Below are 18380 nucleotides of genomic sequence, written 5' to 3' on the forward strand. Positions count from 1 at the left end.
ATATATTTTATAAATATTATAAAATTTGGTAAGTTTATTTTTAAAAAGATAGAAACACACTGTAGTTGCATTCATGAACATAATTTATAATATTTTAAAATTCATGTACATATCTGAATATTTATAAAACAACTAAATCCTAATAATTGGTAAACCATCACTTCTTTAGAATTGTGAATACATTTTATAATTTTATCAATGAAAATCAGGTAAAATTTTAATTTTAATTTATAATTTTTCTTAATGATATTAAATGATCACTTTATGTTGTTTGAAACTAATTTTCTTTAAATCATTTAATCAAAAATATAATTATTATAAAATATGTTTTCTTAAAATTTATCTTAACTATTTTATTTTGTAAATTATATATAAACCTATATATTTTGAAAATTATTCAATATTCACTTTTTATTTGTGTTTTTAGGGAAATATAAAGTAAGAAAAAATAAATCCGTTTTTTTTTTTGTATATACAAAATCTATATATTTTATAGATATTTCTTTTTCATTATATATGGGTTTATGAAATAAATAAACTATAATAAATAAAGATAACTAAGGTTTTATTAACAAAAAGGAAACTAAACAATTTTTTAGTAAAGATAATTATGTATAACTAAAATTAATTCATTAAGGGTATTCGTGTAATCAACCACTCTGAGAATCAATGTAAGCGCGACACATATGAAACTGACTTCTCAAATAATATTATAGAGATGTGATTGTAGTATATAATAAATTCAAATAGATAATATTATGATTCGTAATTTTCTTGGGCAGATAATGACAAAAAGAAAAGAATAAGAACTCAAACTTGCTTGATAGTTGATACGAACGGAAACAAAGAATCGTCCTTGAAAGTTGATGGGATCACAACACATTATGTTTTTGGATGGAAAACCCACAAAGGTCCGAGGATTAAAACATAGATGAGCTATTATTTTGAGAATGAGAAGCAAGAGAGAAAGAACCTTTTTATGATAATATCTAGAAATTGAAACGAAGAAACTTTAGCAGCAGCGGCGCCAGCAGCGGCTGCAGCGGCGCCAGCAGCGGCTGCGGCGGCAGAAGCAGCAGCAGATTTAATCTTCTCCTTGTCCAGTTCAGCTTTGAGATCCCACAGAGTCAATTCCACACTGCTGACCCTATCCTCGAGTTCTCTGACCCTAGATCCATCAGAAAGTGTTGCTTTCTTGCACTCCACGGAAAGTTGCTCAATTTTAGAATTGAACCATTCGAGCTTGAAGCCTGTTGCTTCCTCCAGCACATTCAGCTCGCTTTGAGCTTTGCCTAGTTCAGCCAAAGACAAGCTCTGGGGAGGCTTGCTCAGTGTTTTTAAGATGCGAAGGACAGTCCTGTACTTTGTTTTGAGCACTTGCTTCTTTGTTTCGAAATCTATTGCAAAGTCTGGCTTTCTTAGGACAGTCTCTTTCAATAGTGTATACTGCCAAAACAGAGAGAGAGAGAGGATGTTGTCATGCTAATCATATTAGCAAATGGGATTTATTAAAGATTAGGGTTAACTTACTTGAGAAATAGGGATCTGAAAACCACAGAAATCTAACATCTCATTCTCAGTTGACTTTCCTTGATGAACAACTTCAAAGACTTTGATGTAGATTTTCATGATTAGTGTGTCCTTCTCCAGAAACCCTTTTTCTTGGAGCTTGGAAAGAGGCAGCACCTCACTGTAACCCCAGGATTGGTGTTCATTGCAGAACAATTTGCATTTTTTTTCCTCTGCAAGATTTCATCTCTTCTTTAGTAATCAGATAAATCACTAAATAACATGTTTTGATAAATTTACCAAGTGTTCTGAATAGCTCTTTTCCGGATTGATTCAACAAAACAAGGCTATAACTAGCTCTCCTTTTCCATCCAAGCATCAATGAATCACAATTCGCAACGTGCAGGAACAGAGACAAGTGATCAGAGCCAGACTGTCCCTTGGGATACACACAAACAAGCCTACGAGAAAACCCTTTTTACATTGTAAAAAAGATAATAATAATAATAATAATAATAATAAAACTCAACATAAAAAAAGAATGTGATTTTTTTTCCTATATATTTACCATTCACAGCCGCCGCTTGAGAAGTCAGCAGTTCTTATCCCATCATTCCTCTCGGAGAAGTTGTCTATCTCCCAAGTCAAGGTATCCTCCATCTGTAGATCTCTCCTTCAAAAAATTGATCCGCTAGTTATGATTTCTTATATTCAATTCATGCATCATATATATATATATATACACATTTATTTATATGGAAAAGCTAAATTTCCATATATATAATATATAAAAAATTTCCTCTTTCTCACCTATCTCAAAAGCGTGTATACTGTATATTGAAATATTTTAATATGTCCATATTGTATGATGTTTGCAGTTAATAAAAAGTTAAAAAATATAAATATGAAGGAAATTAACAAATCATAAAATATTACTATATGAACTAATTGTCAAGAAAAAGAGAGTGAATATTAATTAATAGAACATTTTAAAATACCAAATATCCATTCTATAAAAACTGATGTACTATGAATCAAACGTGTCTGTTTGTTCATGTAATATTTCTAGATTAACACTTATCAATATACACTAGTGTTAAAGATAAGACAGGCCATCAGAAATCATTAAAAAAAAAGAGAATCTGAAAGGTAGACATTCATACAGGAAAAAAGGAGATAGAGAGAGGATGAGTTACCTGATCGAAGCGGTGAGAGAGAGAGAGAGTCTTCGCTAGGTCTCTGATTAGGAAGAGATTCCGGTTCGTAGTTTTGGAAAGTGAAAAGGGAACGGCTTTACAATCTAGGTCGAGAGCAATGATAATACTCCCTCACCAATCTCAACCATCCGTTTGAGTTTACAAAATAGTATCAACCGTTGAATTTATGTTTAGTAAAGGCCCAAACTGATACTAAGAAAAAGGCCCATATCAGTTCGAAACTGATGATGTAATTCTCGTTTTTATTCTTGAATGTTAGTATCGGAAAATTGCATCACTCTCTGAGACTCTAATGGGATAGTGGTACCCAAACCCCTAGAATGTTATAATCAGGTCTAGCGGCTCCTGGTACGTACAAAGCATCGCCTTATCCTCTGTACAGCTTTCTTTGTAAAAGTTTTCTTGCGAATTTGTATGTGATTTATTTGAACAAGTGTTCTTGGGAGTTTGTTTGTATGTGATTTCTTTATGTTTGACATTGTGAGCTTTTTAGGAACGAGGAGCAAGCGGTTGAGAGAATTGAGGAGTTCAAGCTCTATCGATGGTGAAGCTAGCTTACGTTAGGATTCTGAGCTTACGGTTAAAGTTTGCCACTTTTAATTCCAGATCGTTGGTTTGGTTTGGTTTGGTTTTTGAAAGCTCCTGATCTGGTGTTTAGGTTGTTGGAGGTGTAAAAAGAGGAGATGAAGCTTTACAGGAGAGGATTTCACCTTCTGGTTTGTCAGGTTTTCTAATTCTCAATCTCTGTTTTGATTATCAAACAATCCAAACCAAATGTGAGCAATGCAATTTCAGTTTTTTTTTTTTTTAATGAAAGCTGTGGTCTTTTGTAGAGTTTGTCATATCTTCAAAGTTTTGGGTCTCTAATTCCAAAATTTGCATTTACACAATTATTGATGGCATAGTGACAGACACATGGATATCTTTGCCATCGTTAGCAGCTTCCATCATTGGGAGCTCTCCACGTTTGGATCTGGATCTTGGCCAGTGACCACTACGAAAGCTTTGGTATGACCATTTTACATTGCAGAACCAACATGATGAAACTGAAGCAAAGTTCTTGATGAGGGGGCATCTATAGAAACTAGGCATCCAAAATTATAGCAGTCTTTCTATACCAAGGAATAGAAAGGATATTTGATTCTGTGAACTTATACAAGTCATATTTGTTGCTACTTACTTAGATCAATAGTGTTGTGTGTTTTCACTTCATTTTGTATCGTCCGTGACTATAACTGATATTGATAAAACTTAAGAATAGTTCAATAACACCTCTCTCTGTTCTATGATTGTAACTGAAATTGATGATTTCTACTTTTCTAATGTGTCACAAACAGCGATATGAGATTGTGACCAGTGCGGTTGGAGTTGAAGATTCACCTGAAGAAGTAAAAAGAATCGGGATAACATAAAGCTGTTGAAGGTGTGTTATAAATCACTTACACTAAATTCTGGCTATTTATAACTTTCGGTGATAGCGAAATTATGTTTTGACTGTTACGAACATCTTTCTTTTTTTTTCTTTTTGCAGCTAAAGAGTACTGGATTTTGGCTTATTGAACTGAAGAACAACGAGATTTCAGATGATGAGGTTTGTATCATGGATACTCTTCTTTTGTTTTTTTTGTTTTCTTTTGAAAAGGTGGTTCTCTTAATATTTGATGCTTTTGTTCCCCATATAATTATAGGCAAATGAGCGAGATGAAGGTGGTCTCAAGTATCTTAAGGATATGAACTAGAACATGGCTGAAGAGCCAAATGGGCCCAAGCTTGAGTTTTCCTTAGATCAGAACCCTTACTTCAAGAGTACTGTCTTGACCAAGATAATGGGATTCCTGTCACTGTCTTCCAACTGCAAGTCGCAGGGTAAGAGAGAGGGAGGATCTGAAAGCTCTGATTGTTTTTTCTCATTTTAATTTCTATTTAGAGGTAAGAACCAATTATAGTTTTATGGGTTTAGTGGTCTACCTGTTGTCTTCATGATTTTCATCAGGACACTGGTCTGTTAGTCCATGTAAATGTGTATGAGCTTCTGCATAGCACACCAAAAATGTCGGAGGAACGTAAGTCTCTCAAAAGCGTTGAGTGGTCTATATCAGATCGGCTGCAATGCCTAAATGATGGTAACCAATATATCTCCTTTTTGAGAAAAATAAAGCCCATTTCTTTGACCACTTCTTGGTTGATTGCTGTCTCTCGGTGGCTTATACACATTGCTATAACAAGTAAGAGCTTCTGCAAATCGTCTGCAATCAAGGAAAGCTTTGTGTGAGCAGGCCTGTGTGTTAAGTCTCTTCAGTGATCTCTTTGACTTTCTTATGTTCGATTCACACAAGTATTGGTCTTTCACAAAAAGACTCATTCACATTATTACATGTTCTGGTAAAAACCTTTTCTTTTACCTCTAGATTCATTGTCAATACCTTAAGACAGATGGGTTTTTGACCTTGATTAGGTGTGATTGTGACTCTCCCTCACTCTCTCGATGCACATGGCTACACTTTTCTTTGCTGTGATTGAGATGTTGGTACACACAATAACTCATAGGAAAATCAGGGGAATGATCAGCATGCGCTGCATCTTCTGCTTCAAATATCAGAGACCAATGAGGAAAGAGGTTTAGAGACATCAATTGGTAGATGCATACAATAAGTTTTGTTTATTCTTTGATTTTTGGGTTTGATTGGTTTTAGGAAATGGAATCCTTTCTCTCAGAACATTATAAGCAGATTGTAATGTCAGATGGCTTGATGATTCTTGGATTTTGAAACCAGAAATTTATATTCCTGCCAAAATGCTTCTTTGTTTTCATTAAATAGTTGAGTGTTTAAAACATTACTAAACCGGTTCAGTCAAATTTAACAGAACGAAACAGAAGATCTTCTGTACGACCAAGAAATGGTCCCTCCACCACTTTTGCGATTACATCAGGCTACGAAAACAACGTGAACTAAATTATTTTTATTAAGATATGAAGTTAGATGTGGAAAGATATTTACCCAACACTAGCAAATTTTCTTTAGGTTCAATAAATTATCATGATTTAAATTTGCAGAAAAGGGAATTTTTTTTAAAAGAAGAAAAGGAAACTATTACTACTTATTAATTGTGTAATACAAAATTTAAATATATTAAGAAATGGCCAATATAAATGAAAAATAAGAATTTTTTGTTTAAAGTAATACGTATGAAACAAAAAACCCAATATATACTATGTATTGTTAAAGTAACTAGAGTTGTTAACATACGTACAAAAATATTTACAAAATAATTAAATCATAATTGTTTGGGTCTTATTTGTGTATAAAATCTAAACCGTTTGGTAATCTGTAAGTAACAGAAGTTTGAAAAAGGTAATTGAAGTTTGCACTACATGTCTCTTATACTAAAAGGGGCTGGTTCTCATCCGTTAGAGCGTGTCCATTAGTGATTTTTTTGGGGGAGTTCATAGGCATTTTTTAATAGTTTTTGGTGGGCCCGTGAATAGTGATGAACCTGTATTTATTTTGCTTTACATTAGTGAATTCGAATATGAGATTCACAAGAATAAAATAATATTTTTTTTTAATTTTTAAAAAAGTTTTTATTTAATACAATGAAAATTCAATAACATACAAAGATTATTCATCTAGATTACCAAATTTTTGCCATATATTTTCAACTAAATCGGCTTTCAAACGATTATGTTTTTGTTGATCCCGAATTTGAGCTTGAATGCCATGCCTATTAACGAAGTTGGAAGGAGAGTCCGTAGGTTGCGAGATATCCACCTGTGAACTCCTGCTTGACTCTCCCGACTCGAACTCAGATGTATCGGACAGAATATATGTGTTTCGTTCGTTCTCCACTATCATATTGTGTAGTATGACACAAGTTCTTATAATCTTTCCAATCTTTTCCTTGTCCCATAGTAGAGCAAGATTTTTCACTATTGCAAACCTTGATTGCAAAACTCCGAAAGCACGTTCGACATCTTTTCTGGCGGATTCTTGTTTTTTAGCAAAAAACTCAACTTTAAGACCTTGAGGTAGTGGGATGGATTGGATAAATGTTGACCATTTTGGATAGATTCCGTCTGTAAGGTAGTACGCCATACGATAATTGTGGCCGTTGACCGTGAAATTAACTTTAGGAGCTCGACCTTGTATAATGTCAGAAAAAACTTGTGACCGATCGAGAACATTAATATCGTTGAGGGTACCTGGTAAACCGAAAAATGCGTGACATATCCAAAGATCTTGTGATGCCACAGCCTCTAAGACAATGGTCGGCTTTCCGTGACCTCGTGTGTACTGTCCTCTCCAAGACCGTGGGCAGTTTTTCCACTCCCAATGCATACAGTCGATGCTGCCTATCATTCCCGGAAATCCGCGTACCTCTCCGATATCGAGTAATCGTTGAAGATCAGCTGGTGTAGGTTTTCGTAGATACTCATCACCAAACAATTGTATTATCGCTTCGTTGAACTTTTCCAAACATAAAAGTGCGGTACTCTCACCAAGTCGGAGATATTCGTCATATATATCTCCCGATTGACCATATGCTAGCATACGTATAGCCGCAGTACACTTTTGAAGTGCAGATAAGCCGTATCTCCCGTGAGCATTTGGTCTTTGACGAAAGTATGGAACTTTATTACTCAGGCGATCGACAATTGAAAGGAACAATAGCTTCGTCATTCTAAAACGCCGCCTAAACATTTCTGGTGGGTATGTAGGATTTTCACTGAAATAGTCGTTCCATAGGTCTTCGTGGCCTTGTTCCCTATGTCTTTCGATATAAGCTCATCTTTTCGGCTTGTTAATTTGTTGGTCGATGAAATTATCAACATGTTGGTCGATAAAATTATCAACATGTTGCTCAAACACATCTTCAATTGCTTTAACTGCTGCATCATCTGATGAGAAAGACATCACTTGAACTCTTCTTCCTTCCTAGAAAACTAAAATGAAATATTATTTTTTAAAAAGAAATGGACAATTCTATTAAATATAATTATTTTTGGTTAAAAAATTATATCTTCACTACTTTAAATAAGAAACATATCTTAAAAAAAATAAATTATATCTTCACTTGTTTAATAAGAAACATAATTTTTTTTATAAAAAAAATTATATGTTTCACTACTTTAATAAGAAACATATCTTTTTTTTTAAAAAAAAATTAAGGCTTCACTTGTTTAATAAGAAACATTATTTTAAAAAAAAAAAATTATATGTTTCACTACTTTAATAAGAAACATATCTTTTTTTAAAAAAAATTATATGTTTCACTACTTTAATAAGAAACATATCTTTTTTAAAAAAAAATTATATGTTTCACTACTTTAATAAGAAACATATCTTTAAAAAAAAAATTAAGGCTTCACTTGTTTAATAAGAAACATAATTTTTTTTATAAAAAAAATTATATGTTTCACTACTTTAATACTTGTGGTATAGAGAAGAGTTATAAAATAAATTGACAAAGAGAAACGTTAACTTGTTTTGATACTTGCCTTGATAGTTGTAGTGTATGTGGTTGAGATAGAGAGTATGTCGTTGAGATAGAGAGAAGAGTATGTCGTTGAGATAGAGAGAAGAGTAAAGACTGAGAAGAGTAAAGAAGAGTAGAGCAAAGAGTGGACAATTGAGAAGAGTAAAGAAGAGTAAAGACTGAGTAGAGCAAAGAGAGATATAGAGAAGAGTAAAGAATGGACAAATTTCATAAACAAAGACATGCTTTATATATAGAGAACAGAGAGTACATGGCCGATACAAGTAGTAGAAAATTGGTTGCTACCCGTAAAACACATGAGCAACCAAACAAGTACAAAGTGGGTACACCCGTGAATTGAAAACAAGTGTAGAAAGAAACAAAATACTACACTTCCCGTGATACACTACAAACATAAAGCTACAAGTTGAACACCTTCCTTCCTTCCTTCCTTCCTGCCATACAAGTTGCACTACAGCCCGTGACCTGCAAGACAAAATAAACAATGATATAGTACACTGCAACCAAACAAAAGAAGTACAAAGCAACCAAACATAATAAAATACACAAAGCAACCAAACAAAAGAAGTACAATGTATATCTATCAATCTATCAACATGAACCACAACAGCAAGCAACCAACATGAACCACAACAGCAAGCAACCAATCGATATAAGTACAAACCCATCTCAAATCATTTCAGAAATGAGTTTGTCCATGAGTGTGATTTCGTTTGCAGATAGATGGGTAGGGTCTTTGGCAAGGAGACGCTCTAGGAGTTTCTGTTGATGTATCTCCTTTTTCACAGCAAGCATGCTATGTATCTCATCATAACCCTGCCTCTTGCGTTTGGCTGCTTTGCAAGCCTTGACACCAGGAGGCCGAACCTCCGCACCTTCCTCCTCAGCCACCACCTCCTCAGCTTCCTTCTTTTTCTCCTTGGGACCTTCTTTGGGAACACCGAGTGATTTCCATTTCTGATCGAACCGAAGTTCCCTCCAACAATGTTCAAGTGTGAACTTGATGCCAAGGTCATTGAAGAAGATGTCATGGGCAGCCTTCATGACATCATTCTCGTTTTGGCCACTCGCTTGCTCCCTCACTGCTGCTTCATAGCAGCCCACAAACTTGCACACCTGCTCATTGATTCTTCCCCATCTCTGCTTACACTGACTCCATTCTCTAGGAACGGCGCCACTGAGCAGAGGGCTTGCGTTGACGTAATCCACTATGCGCTTCCAAAACGCTCCGGCCTTCTGGTCAGTGCTCACGATGGCATCCTTGCTGGTGTTCAACCAAGCGCTGATGAGCACAACGTCTTCTTTGGTTGACCACTTTCTTCTTTGAAGAGAGGTCTGGGAGGTTTGGGGAGGATGTTCCATTTTGGTTTCGGTTTGGGTTTGATATGTGTGTGTTTTACATGAGGATTTGCTATGTTTTTAAACTACAATTTGCTACTACATTAAAGTCTAACTACCAAACATTGATCACACAACAACTTCATTAAACTCTAACTATCAAATCAGTGCAAACCATTATTTAAAGCTCAGTACAATTCGCTATTAATCACAGCAGAGCAACCAACCAACCAACAAACAGATAGAATTTATGATCGAACTGTTGTAGTTTAAGCTTCTAGTTCTAGTTATAGTTATAGTTATCTAGTTATAGTTAACTACTTGTATCTGTTGTAGTTTAAGCTTCTAGTTCTAGTTATAGTTTATTTAATAAACAGAAACCGTATTGAGAATAAACTGAACTACTTGTAGTTCAGTTTATATACGGTGAACATATTTTTATTTTCAATCCAAGCACAAGCAGAAACAGAAACATAAACATATGAGAGTTGAGTCTTACCTTCGCTTTTCAATCGAAGCAGACCATCTCCAGGTCAGCGACCTTCACAGTGAGAACATCGACCTGGCCAGAGAGGACTTTCACTTGTTCCTGTACATGTAAACAACAACACGAAACAGCATCAAAACATTATCTTTCACCAAAAGTAATGAAACAGCAAACATTATCTTTTACTAACCTCTAGTGACTCAATCTGTTGATTGAGGATGGGCACATCCTTGATCACCTTCTCAGCTTTCTCCAGGCGGTTAGTCAGCTTCTCGATCTCCTCCTGGACACCATGAACCCAAGGCTGACGATAATGGAGCCCATCAGCCTTGGTTAACCCATAAAAAAAACACAACTCATCAAAATCAATAAAGAAAAGAACACAAAAAATATAAACAAAGATATTTACCTCGTAGTTTATGCATGTGAAGAACCGCTTCCCAGGAAGAGTGTCTTTCTCCTCCTTCGCCTGAACCTCGTCAATCATTCTCCCACCACAGTAATACCTTGTTGGTATCCCGTACTCTGAATCAGCAACATACATCAAGCTGTTGTTGTACTCAATGTTCCTCTTCATGTCTCTTCTCTATGCTGCGGGATCCATCTCTAGCACAAACAAAACATTCACAAAACTCATTAGCTCAATATTATGAAAACGAAACAATAAACCCGTCTACACGATTTAAAACCATAAAACGAAACCCACACTATCGATTAAGAACCGTAACCTGTAAAACCCCCAAATCAATTTCGAACCCTAACCCTAAATCCCCAAATCAATTTATAATCCCCGATAAACCAACCATAACTCGGTAAATACAACCCCGCATGACGCTTAATCGAAAGCCCCAACTCGATTTTGAACCCTAATATGAAAACCCTAAATCGATTGAGAATCCTTGAGACCCAAAACGCTTCAAAATTGTGAAGAATCTACTCGATACTGACCTGAGCTCGTGGAGGGGACCGTTCGTCGTCGATTTGATGGTCAAAAGCTTCGGAAATCGCCGTCGCACCAGAACGCCTCTCAATCGCCTTTCAGAGAAACAAACCCTAGCTATCGAAGAAGAAAAGAAAAATGAATGGTCTCGGTCAATGCTTCGCGTAAACTCGAAAACGCGGGGCCAATGGGTTACAAACACGTGTCTTGAACCCGGCTAAGAACAGATCATGCGTAAGACTCGGGTCACCGAAATTAACCCATTTTCGATTTATTTTTCCCTGCCCGGCCCTATGAACCCGAGCCCATGAACCCTTTAAAAACCCCCAATGGACATGTTCTTAGCCCCTCCAGCTAAGTAAAAAAAATCGTCCAATGAGTAGTTTCAATTTTGCCACGTCGGGTTCGTATTCAACGAAGTGGGCTTCGCCTGGCCCGAACTGATATCGTCGAGAATGGGCTAAGCCATCAAGCCCATCGATGTCTCTGTGATCTTCAACGCCTCTGCGCGTGTGAAAATCCTACACGGGATGACGATCCGCTTCTTCCTTCTCTTCTTCGTCGTTCCGTTTCAGATCTCTCCACGAACATTCAATTCTCCCCACTACTCTCCGCTCTTAAATCTCATCTTTAATCTCATCATTATGGCTTCTTCTCGCCTACTCCGTCATAGATTCTATATAAACCACTCTCTCTCTCTCGAAATTTTTCACAACACATTCTTATAACCTCTCAATCGAAATTAATATGAAGCTATCCGGTGTCTATAAGTCAGTGAAGAAGAACGGCGCTGCGGCGGTTCCCTCTGCTCCGGTCAAATCCGCGCTCCAGATCGGTGTCTGCTCCGGCGATGACAATTCGATTAAGCCAGATGACGTAGCATCTACCCACTCGGTCCCGGTTAACTCAATCGTTCAAACCGGTAACTCTTCCGGTGAGATCGACTCTGTGGAACCAACAGACGGAAGAGTTGCCTCTTCCGGTCCGATTAAGCCAGCTGTCAAAACCGGTGACTCTTCGGACGTGAGGATCGGCGCAAGTGGCAAAGCGTCAGTTTCTGCCGTCGACAAAGGCAAAGCCGTCGTCACCGAAAACGACCTGGGAAAGGGGGTTACTTTCAAAGACGTGACCTTCGGTCCCCATGAAGCCGTGTTGCGGTTCCGTCTGATCCACTTCTGGGAGGCTTGGAGTATTCAGTCGAAAACTCTCATCGGCCTCGAGATGCTCCTCATTGATGAAGAGGTATGATCTGATATCTCCTTTTTCCAGTTCGGCATAGTCGTTGTTTGGCGAATAATGGGTGATATCAACATGATTTAGTCAGTAGTTGTAGTGATCAAGTATTCACGTTTTTAAAAAGTTGTATTCTTAAGAAACGAGGATTTAGATCATTGGGTTGTATGATCGAGTAGGCACATATTCGAAATGTTGGATCCTTAAGAAATAGTGATTGAGACCATTTGGGTTGTGTATATCACCGTCGTTTTTTTCTTTTTACCATTGCCGGTTTATATATTGTTTGGTAAAGATGGAATGGTGGCAAAAAGTTGTAGTCAATAGATGAATTGATCAAGTTATGTCATGTTTCAGAAGATTATTATGTCTTATCGAACAGCTTCTCTGGATCAGTAGTTGTGGTTCGCATAATCCCGTTTTTCTATTACGGACCTAATATCATGGTTTAGTTTCTTCGTATTTAGATAACATGAGTTGTTTTCTAATCGAGTTTCTTTTGTGGCAGGAGACGGTGATCCAGGGTTACGTCCCTCGAGGAAGGATTGAACTTTTTCTGCCTCATCTGAAAGCAGGATCTCTTTATCAGCTCAATAATTTTTTTAGCACAAGTAGCAAGCCGATCTATGGTGTTGCTGAACCCGGTGTGACCATCAGCTTCTCTTGGAACTCGGTCCTCTCTCTTCTTGAGGAGGGTTCGGTCCGTATTCATGAGGACCGCTTCAGAATCCACGGGTACAAAGAGTTTGAGGCTGCCTGCGATTTGAAAGGGGATCTCTTTGGTAAGTTTTCACCTTCAAGAGACCTCATCACTGTTGTCTTCCGATTTGATTTTGTGTTTTATCAGTACTGCTTGGCTCACAGATATATAGAGCATTAATTTCACTCTATGCACATGCAGATTACATTGGCCATATCATGCTTGTGAATGGGCAGGTTCCCAGTGAGAGTCTCCTGCTTGTCAAGGCTGAGATTGCTGCTACCCGCCGGGTTGATCTCCATGTTCAGACTCATGAGTAAGTGTCTCTATATCCCTGTGTTCACAGATCACGGTTTCTCTTACGGCATTAGAGTGTTTTTGTTGCAGTGATCCTGTTCTGAAGGTGTGTCTATGGGACATGGCTGCTTTTGATTTTTGTGAGAAGTTTAACGCATCCCAGAGCACTGCTCGTGTGGTGTTGGTGACCACTTTGAACCCGAAACGGTTTGGAGGTTAGTTTCCTAGACTTTGTTACTTCTGTGAAGCTGTTAGTATCCCCATGTGTTAGGTTTGGCTAGGTGTTGATTTAGTTTGGTCTGCTTTTGGGGAACCGTAGCTATTGTTTAGTATGTGTGTCACACTGTGGATGATGTTATCTGATATGTCCAATGGGATATATAGTCTGATTATAGTGTCAGAGTAGTAGATGTTTATTTCGTTTTTGTTACATGGGTTGTGATCGCTCGTGGCGTATCAATACTTTCTGTCCTGTGCAGTCCTTACGCTATCTGCAATGGCGTCTTCACGAGTCTTCCTGGATGATGATGTCCAGGAGACCCGTGCCTACCTTAGTTGGTAAGGTTCAGTGTTTCGTGAATTATAATATCATGGATGTGCCTCCACTGATGTATTGTTTTGTTTGTTCTCTTTGGTTCAGGCTGAACTCGAACTTGGATGTTGCCAACAGAGTCAACGATGAGGAAATCACTAAGCCAGAGACAGCAACCTTTGGGGATCTCTTCTATTATATGAAGCAGGCATCCTCTAAGGTGTCGTGCTACTTATTTTCTATTCACTTAATGCCTTGGTCTATTTTCCTCAATTCAATTTGTATATTTTCCAAGGTCACCTGGTTCGAGTGTGAAGCTATTATCGATGATGTCGTGCATGGGGCTGCATGGTATTACGTCGGATGTGCTGTGTGCCATACCAAATCCACCAGGGGGCCAACCACACTAATGTGCAGTAAGTGTGGGAAGGCTGAGATCGTTGGGGTGGCACAGATAGTGTTCTATAGTTAGTCATACACTTTTATAATCATGCCGTTGTGATTAATAATGAGACTTTTATGCAGTTACATGACGAAGATGTCTGTCTACGACCATAATGAGCAAGCTATTTTTGTTCTCCTTGGTGATGCTGGCGAGGAGCTGACTGGAAGGAAGGCCGGACAGTTGGTTGAGAGTTATTATCAGGTAACTCCGAATCTCTGTGGTTTTCTTATTTGTGGTAACGTGTTGTAGAGGCATGTCGTTGAAGGCGTATGCTTATAACGTTTTTATTTATGGTAGGCCAATGAAGGTGCGGATGGTGATCACCTGGTTCCAGTCCCCCAGGCATTGATTGATACCATTGGACAGAAGCGCAAGTTTATTGTTAAGGTGTCAACTCACAACTTGATGGCCAAGACACAGACTTTGACTGTTACGAAGGTGCTCCCCATTGAGATCCCTGAGCCGAGAGCCACCTTAGAGGAGAAGGTCGGTGAGGAGTCTGAGAATGGGAGTGAGAAACGGGCTGTGGAGGATGTGAAGAGGGGCGCTGGTGGGGTTGGAACAGAGGGTGGCAAGCGTGACGAATGTGGCTGATTGAGTTTTGTTGCTGTTTCCGTTTGAATAAAGACTTTGCGTTGTTTTCATATTTGTGTGGATTTGGCTTTGAGATCTTATGACCATCTTGGTCATAAACGTTATTCCTAATAATATCATCTTAAAAACTCATTCATGCTATCCGGTTTGGTCAGAGATACATAATGCCTATTATGTGTATGTGAATTAGGAGAATGTGTTGGATCATAACCATTACACTAGGTTCGGAGTTATGTAGATCATTCTAAATTGATGTGTATTTAGGTACATTTAGTTATCTGGTGTATTAGCCTAACGCTTTAGTCTTTTTTTTTTGGTATTTATCCAGTTCATATAGTATTTTGTTTCAGATGTATATCAAATGAATGTGTGGTTCATTATAGAAGTATTAAACTCTATAATTTGTAGTTTCCTGATTGTTATTCGGTCGTAGAGACTATAGGATTTTATTCCTGTAGAAACAACGAAACCGAACATTGTGAGGATGCCTGCTTCATATAATAGAAGAGATCCCCCAAGGTTGCTCTCTGGCTTAGTGATTTCCTCAGTGTTGACTCTGTTGGCAACATCCAAGTTCGAGTTCAGCCTGAACCAAAGAGAACAAACAAAACAATACATCAGTGGAGGCACATCCACGATATTATAATTCACGAAACACTGAACCTTACCAACTAAGGTAGGCACGGGTTTCTGATAGAACTTGAATGTATATTTGATTCTAACCGCCCAACCACCCTCTCTTGATATCTCAATAACGAGATTCAAGCCAATGTTTACAAGAATAGGCCTTAGCCATAATCCTCAATAGTTCTCAAGTAAAACCTGGGTTCTCATATTTATAGTAAGGCCAAGTAACAAACTGTAACAAACTCTATTATTAAACTGTAACTTCTTTAGCCAGCTCATCATTCTTGTGTTCCAAGCCACTCTCTTCTCGCTTCTCATCTCTCTTCTTCTTCCTTGTATACACTCTTGCTAACATATCAATACCCCCTTCCCCGAGATTCAGCTTGTCCTCAAGTGAAAACAAAGGAAACTGCTGCTTAAGCTCCCCCAATCGCATCCAAGTTGACTCATGTGCAGGCAAATGTTTCCATTGCACCAAAAGCTCCAAATATCCTTGATCATCATAACGTCTGTCCCCAATAGCTTCTGGTTCAATGACCAACTCTTCCGATGATGACAATGTTGGTGGTAACGGAGTGACCACATCTGTCACGCCCACAACAGGTTTGAGCTGAGTTACATGGAAAACATGGTATATCTTTGATTGTTCAGGAAGAGCCAGACGATACGCTACTTTGCCAATCCGAGCCAATACTTCAAACGGTCCATAAAAACGTGCAGCCAGCTTCTGAAACAAACGACGACTCACAGATTGCTGACGATAGGGTCTGAGCTTTAGATACACTCTGTCTCCTACAGCAAACTCCAAGTCCCGTCTGTGTTTATCTGCATTATCCTTCATCAACGCTTGAGCACGTAACAAGTTATGCTTCACTGACTCCAACACCAAGTCCCTTTCCTTTAACATCTCATCAACTTCAAAGTTTTGTGTCGCACCTTCTTCATAGCGCATCAATGTTGGAGCTTCACGACCATAAACGAGCTTGAAAGGAGTGCAACGCAAGGCCGTGTGATAAGCTGAGTTGTACCAAAGCTCCGCCCAAGGAATATACTTCGCCCACGTCTTAGGATGAGTAGATGCGAAACAACGAAGATAGGTTTCAAGACATCTATTAAGCACCTCTGTCTGGCCATCAGATTGTGGGTGGAAGGCAGTGCTAAACCTCAACCTTGTACCTGAAGCCCGAAAACATTCCTTCCAAAAATGGCTCAGAAATATCTTGTCTCGGTCCGAGATGATGGATTTAGGAAACCCGTGTAGTCGAACCACCTCTTTCATGAACTTCTGAGCAACGTCAACTGCGGTGAAAGGGTGTTTCAAAGTCAAGAAGTGACCATACTTACTCAAACGGTCAACCACCACCATGATCACATTTACGCCTTTAGAAGTAGGAAGCCCTTCTACGAAATCCATAGCTATATCTTCCCAAATGCGCACTGGAAGCTCGATAGGTTGTAATAAGCCCGCCGGTGAGAGTGTAGAGTACTTGTGTGTCTGGCAAACAGCACAAGCAGCTACATACTCCTGTACTCGCTTTCTCATTTTAGGCCAGTAGAAAATAGACTTGATTCTCTGCAAAGTACACAACACGCCAGCATGTCCTCCCATCATTGAATCGTGATACTCTTGTAAAATCAAAGGAATCTGAGCCGAAGTTGCTGGAAGCACCAACTTCTGTTTGTAAAACAACGTGCCATGTACAACAGAAAATCCCGGCTTCACTTGTTCCTCTGCAGTCAGCTTCTGAATTGTCATCTGTATCTCCGTGTTCTCATCCAACTCACGATACAAATCCTGAAGCTGCAGAGATACTGGTACTGTCAGTGCTAACAATGATAACCCATTCTCTCCTCTTGCTGCGTGATCAATGCGAGACAGCCCATCAGCCACCTTATTCTCACTCCCCACCTTATATTCTATATCAAACTCATACCCCAAGATTCTCGTCAACCATCTCTGATAGTCTAAAGTGATCTCACGTTGATCGAGCAAATACTTCAAGCTTTGTTTATCTGTTCGAACTAGGAATCGTCTTCCTAGAAGGTAATGCCTCCACTTCTGAATAGACAGAACAATAGCCATCAATTCCCGTTCGTATACTGGCTTTAATTGCTCCCGAGGAGTAAGCCCTTTACTAAAATAAGCAATGGGATGACGCCCTTGCATCAAGACTGCGCCTAACCCTGTGCCTGAAGCGTCTGACTCCACGATAAACAACTGTTCGAAATCAGGAAGAGCCAACACTGGAGCTTTTGTCATCGCCTCTTTGAGATTCATAAAAGCCATTTGCGAAGCTTTAACCCACAAAAACTGCTCTTTTTTAACAAATCCGTCAAAGGTCTTGCAATCTCTCCATAAGCTTTAACAAACTTCCTGTAATATCCCGTGAGACCTAAGAATCCCCGCAAATCCTTCATTGATCTTGGTTCAGGCCACTTCTGCACTGCCACTATCTTTTGGTTATCAGTCGCCACTCCTTCTTTACTGATCACATGCCCCAGATACTCTACTTTACTCTGGGCAAAAGAACATTTCTTCCTGTTCGCAAACAACTTCTGCTCCGCAAACACTTGCAACACCTGCCTTACATGTATCACATGCTCCTCCAATGTGCGACTGTAGATGAGAATATCATAAAAAAAACCAAGACGAACTTCCTCAAGAACTTGCAGAACACGTCATTCATCAATGCTTGAAAAGTTGCCGGAGCATTCGTAAGGCCAAAGGGCATCACCAGGAGCATTCGTAAGGCCAAATCACTATACCTGTTACCGTTAATTAATTGGTTTCCTGTCTAGTTTGTACTCATTAGTTATTGTTTAACATTTAATTGGATCCGGTCTAGAGAACACCCGATTAAGAAAATGTGATTATTGGATTTGTGACCAATTTTTGTGTCAAAATAGCGTGACAGAATTATTATGTTACAAAATGTTTACTATTTTGTGATAATTTTGTGACATA

The 18380-nt window shown here is 38.5% G+C and overlaps 3 protein-coding genes and 1 long non-coding RNA gene across 22 annotated transcripts; 1 reads left to right on the forward strand and 3 right to left on the reverse strand.

The window, feature by feature from the left end:
* Nucleotides 1–800: 800 nt before the first annotated feature.
* On the reverse strand, nucleotides 801–2846 carry LOC108863254 (MATH domain and coiled-coil domain-containing protein At2g42460). 2 transcript variants are annotated; one of them, XM_018637625.2, is made up of 5 exons: nucleotides 2706–2846; nucleotides 2078–2169; nucleotides 1810–1970; nucleotides 1531–1742; nucleotides 801–1446 (listed from the first exon to the last, which is right to left on the reverse strand). In XM_018637625.2, exons 2-5 carry the CDS (start codon nucleotides 2167–2169, stop codon nucleotides 940–942), a joined length of 972 nt encoding a protein of 323 aa, XP_018493127.1. In that variant the 5' UTR covers nucleotides 2706–2846; the 3' UTR covers nucleotides 801–939. The 2 variants fall into 2 exon arrangements, with proteins under 2 accessions (XP_018493127.1, XP_018493126.1); XM_018637624.2 differs by having other exon boundaries at nucleotides 2078–2182; nucleotides 2706–2845.
* Nucleotides 2772–5521, forward strand: LOC108863255 (uncharacterized). 18 transcript variants are annotated; one of them, XR_008946220.1, is made up of 8 exons: nucleotides 2772–2899; nucleotides 2986–3074; nucleotides 3220–3305; nucleotides 3385–3734; nucleotides 4064–4149; nucleotides 4258–4317; nucleotides 4415–5108; nucleotides 5182–5521. It is a non-coding gene; the product is annotated as an uncharacterized LOC108863255 (long non-coding RNA). The 18 variants fall into 18 exon arrangements; XR_001951099.2 differs by lacking the exon at nucleotides 2772–2899 and having other exon boundaries at nucleotides 2958–3074; nucleotides 3220–3311; nucleotides 3385–3451; nucleotides 3560–3734; XR_001951100.2 differs by lacking the exon at nucleotides 2772–2899 and having other exon boundaries at nucleotides 2958–3074; nucleotides 3220–3311; nucleotides 3385–3451; nucleotides 3632–3734.
* An 825-nt stretch (nucleotides 5522–6346) lies between these two features.
* LOC130494927 (uncharacterized) lies at nucleotides 6347–7405 on the reverse strand. Its single transcript, XM_056985770.1, has one exon. The coding sequence runs from the start codon at nucleotides 7403–7405 to the stop codon at nucleotides 6347–6349; it is 1059 nt and encodes a 352-aa protein (XP_056841750.1).
* Nucleotides 7406–8891: 1486 nt separating this feature from the next.
* On the reverse strand, nucleotides 8892–9584 carry LOC108858481 (glutathione S-transferase T3-like). The gene has a single exon (XM_018632398.1). It carries the CDS (start codon nucleotides 9582–9584, stop codon nucleotides 8892–8894), a length of 693 nt encoding a protein of 230 aa, XP_018487900.1.
* Nucleotides 9585–18380: the final 8796 nt, after the last annotated feature.

Source organism: Raphanus sativus, chromosome 5 (genome assembly GCF_000801105.2).
Source record: "Raphanus sativus cultivar WK10039 chromosome 5, ASM80110v3, whole genome shotgun sequence".
NCBI classification, from domain to species: domain Eukaryota; kingdom Viridiplantae; phylum Streptophyta; class Magnoliopsida; order Brassicales; family Brassicaceae; genus Raphanus; species Raphanus sativus.

Bases quoted from the DNA above. Each gene is read 5' to 3' on its own strand.
- LOC108863254 (XM_018637625.2), bottom strand. From the start codon at position 2,169: ATGGAGGATACCTTGACTTGGGAGATAGACAACTTCTCCGAGAGGAAT. The intron at 1,971-2,077 runs GTAAATATATAG...GTTTTCTCGTAG, and splicing joins TCAAGCGGCGGCTGTGAATG to GCTTGTTTGTGTGTATCCCA. The intron at 1,447-1,530 runs GTAAGTTAACCC...CTGTTTTGGCAG, and splicing joins TTCAGATCCCTATTTCTCAA to TATACACTATTGAAAGAGAC.
- LOC130494927 (XM_056985770.1), bottom strand. From the start codon at position 7,405: ATGACGAAGCTATTGTTCCTTTCAATTGTCGATCGCCTGAGTAATAAA.
- LOC108858481 (XM_018632398.1), bottom strand. From the start codon at position 9,584: ATGGAACATCCTCCCCAAACCTCCCAGACCTCTCTTCAAAGAAGAAAG.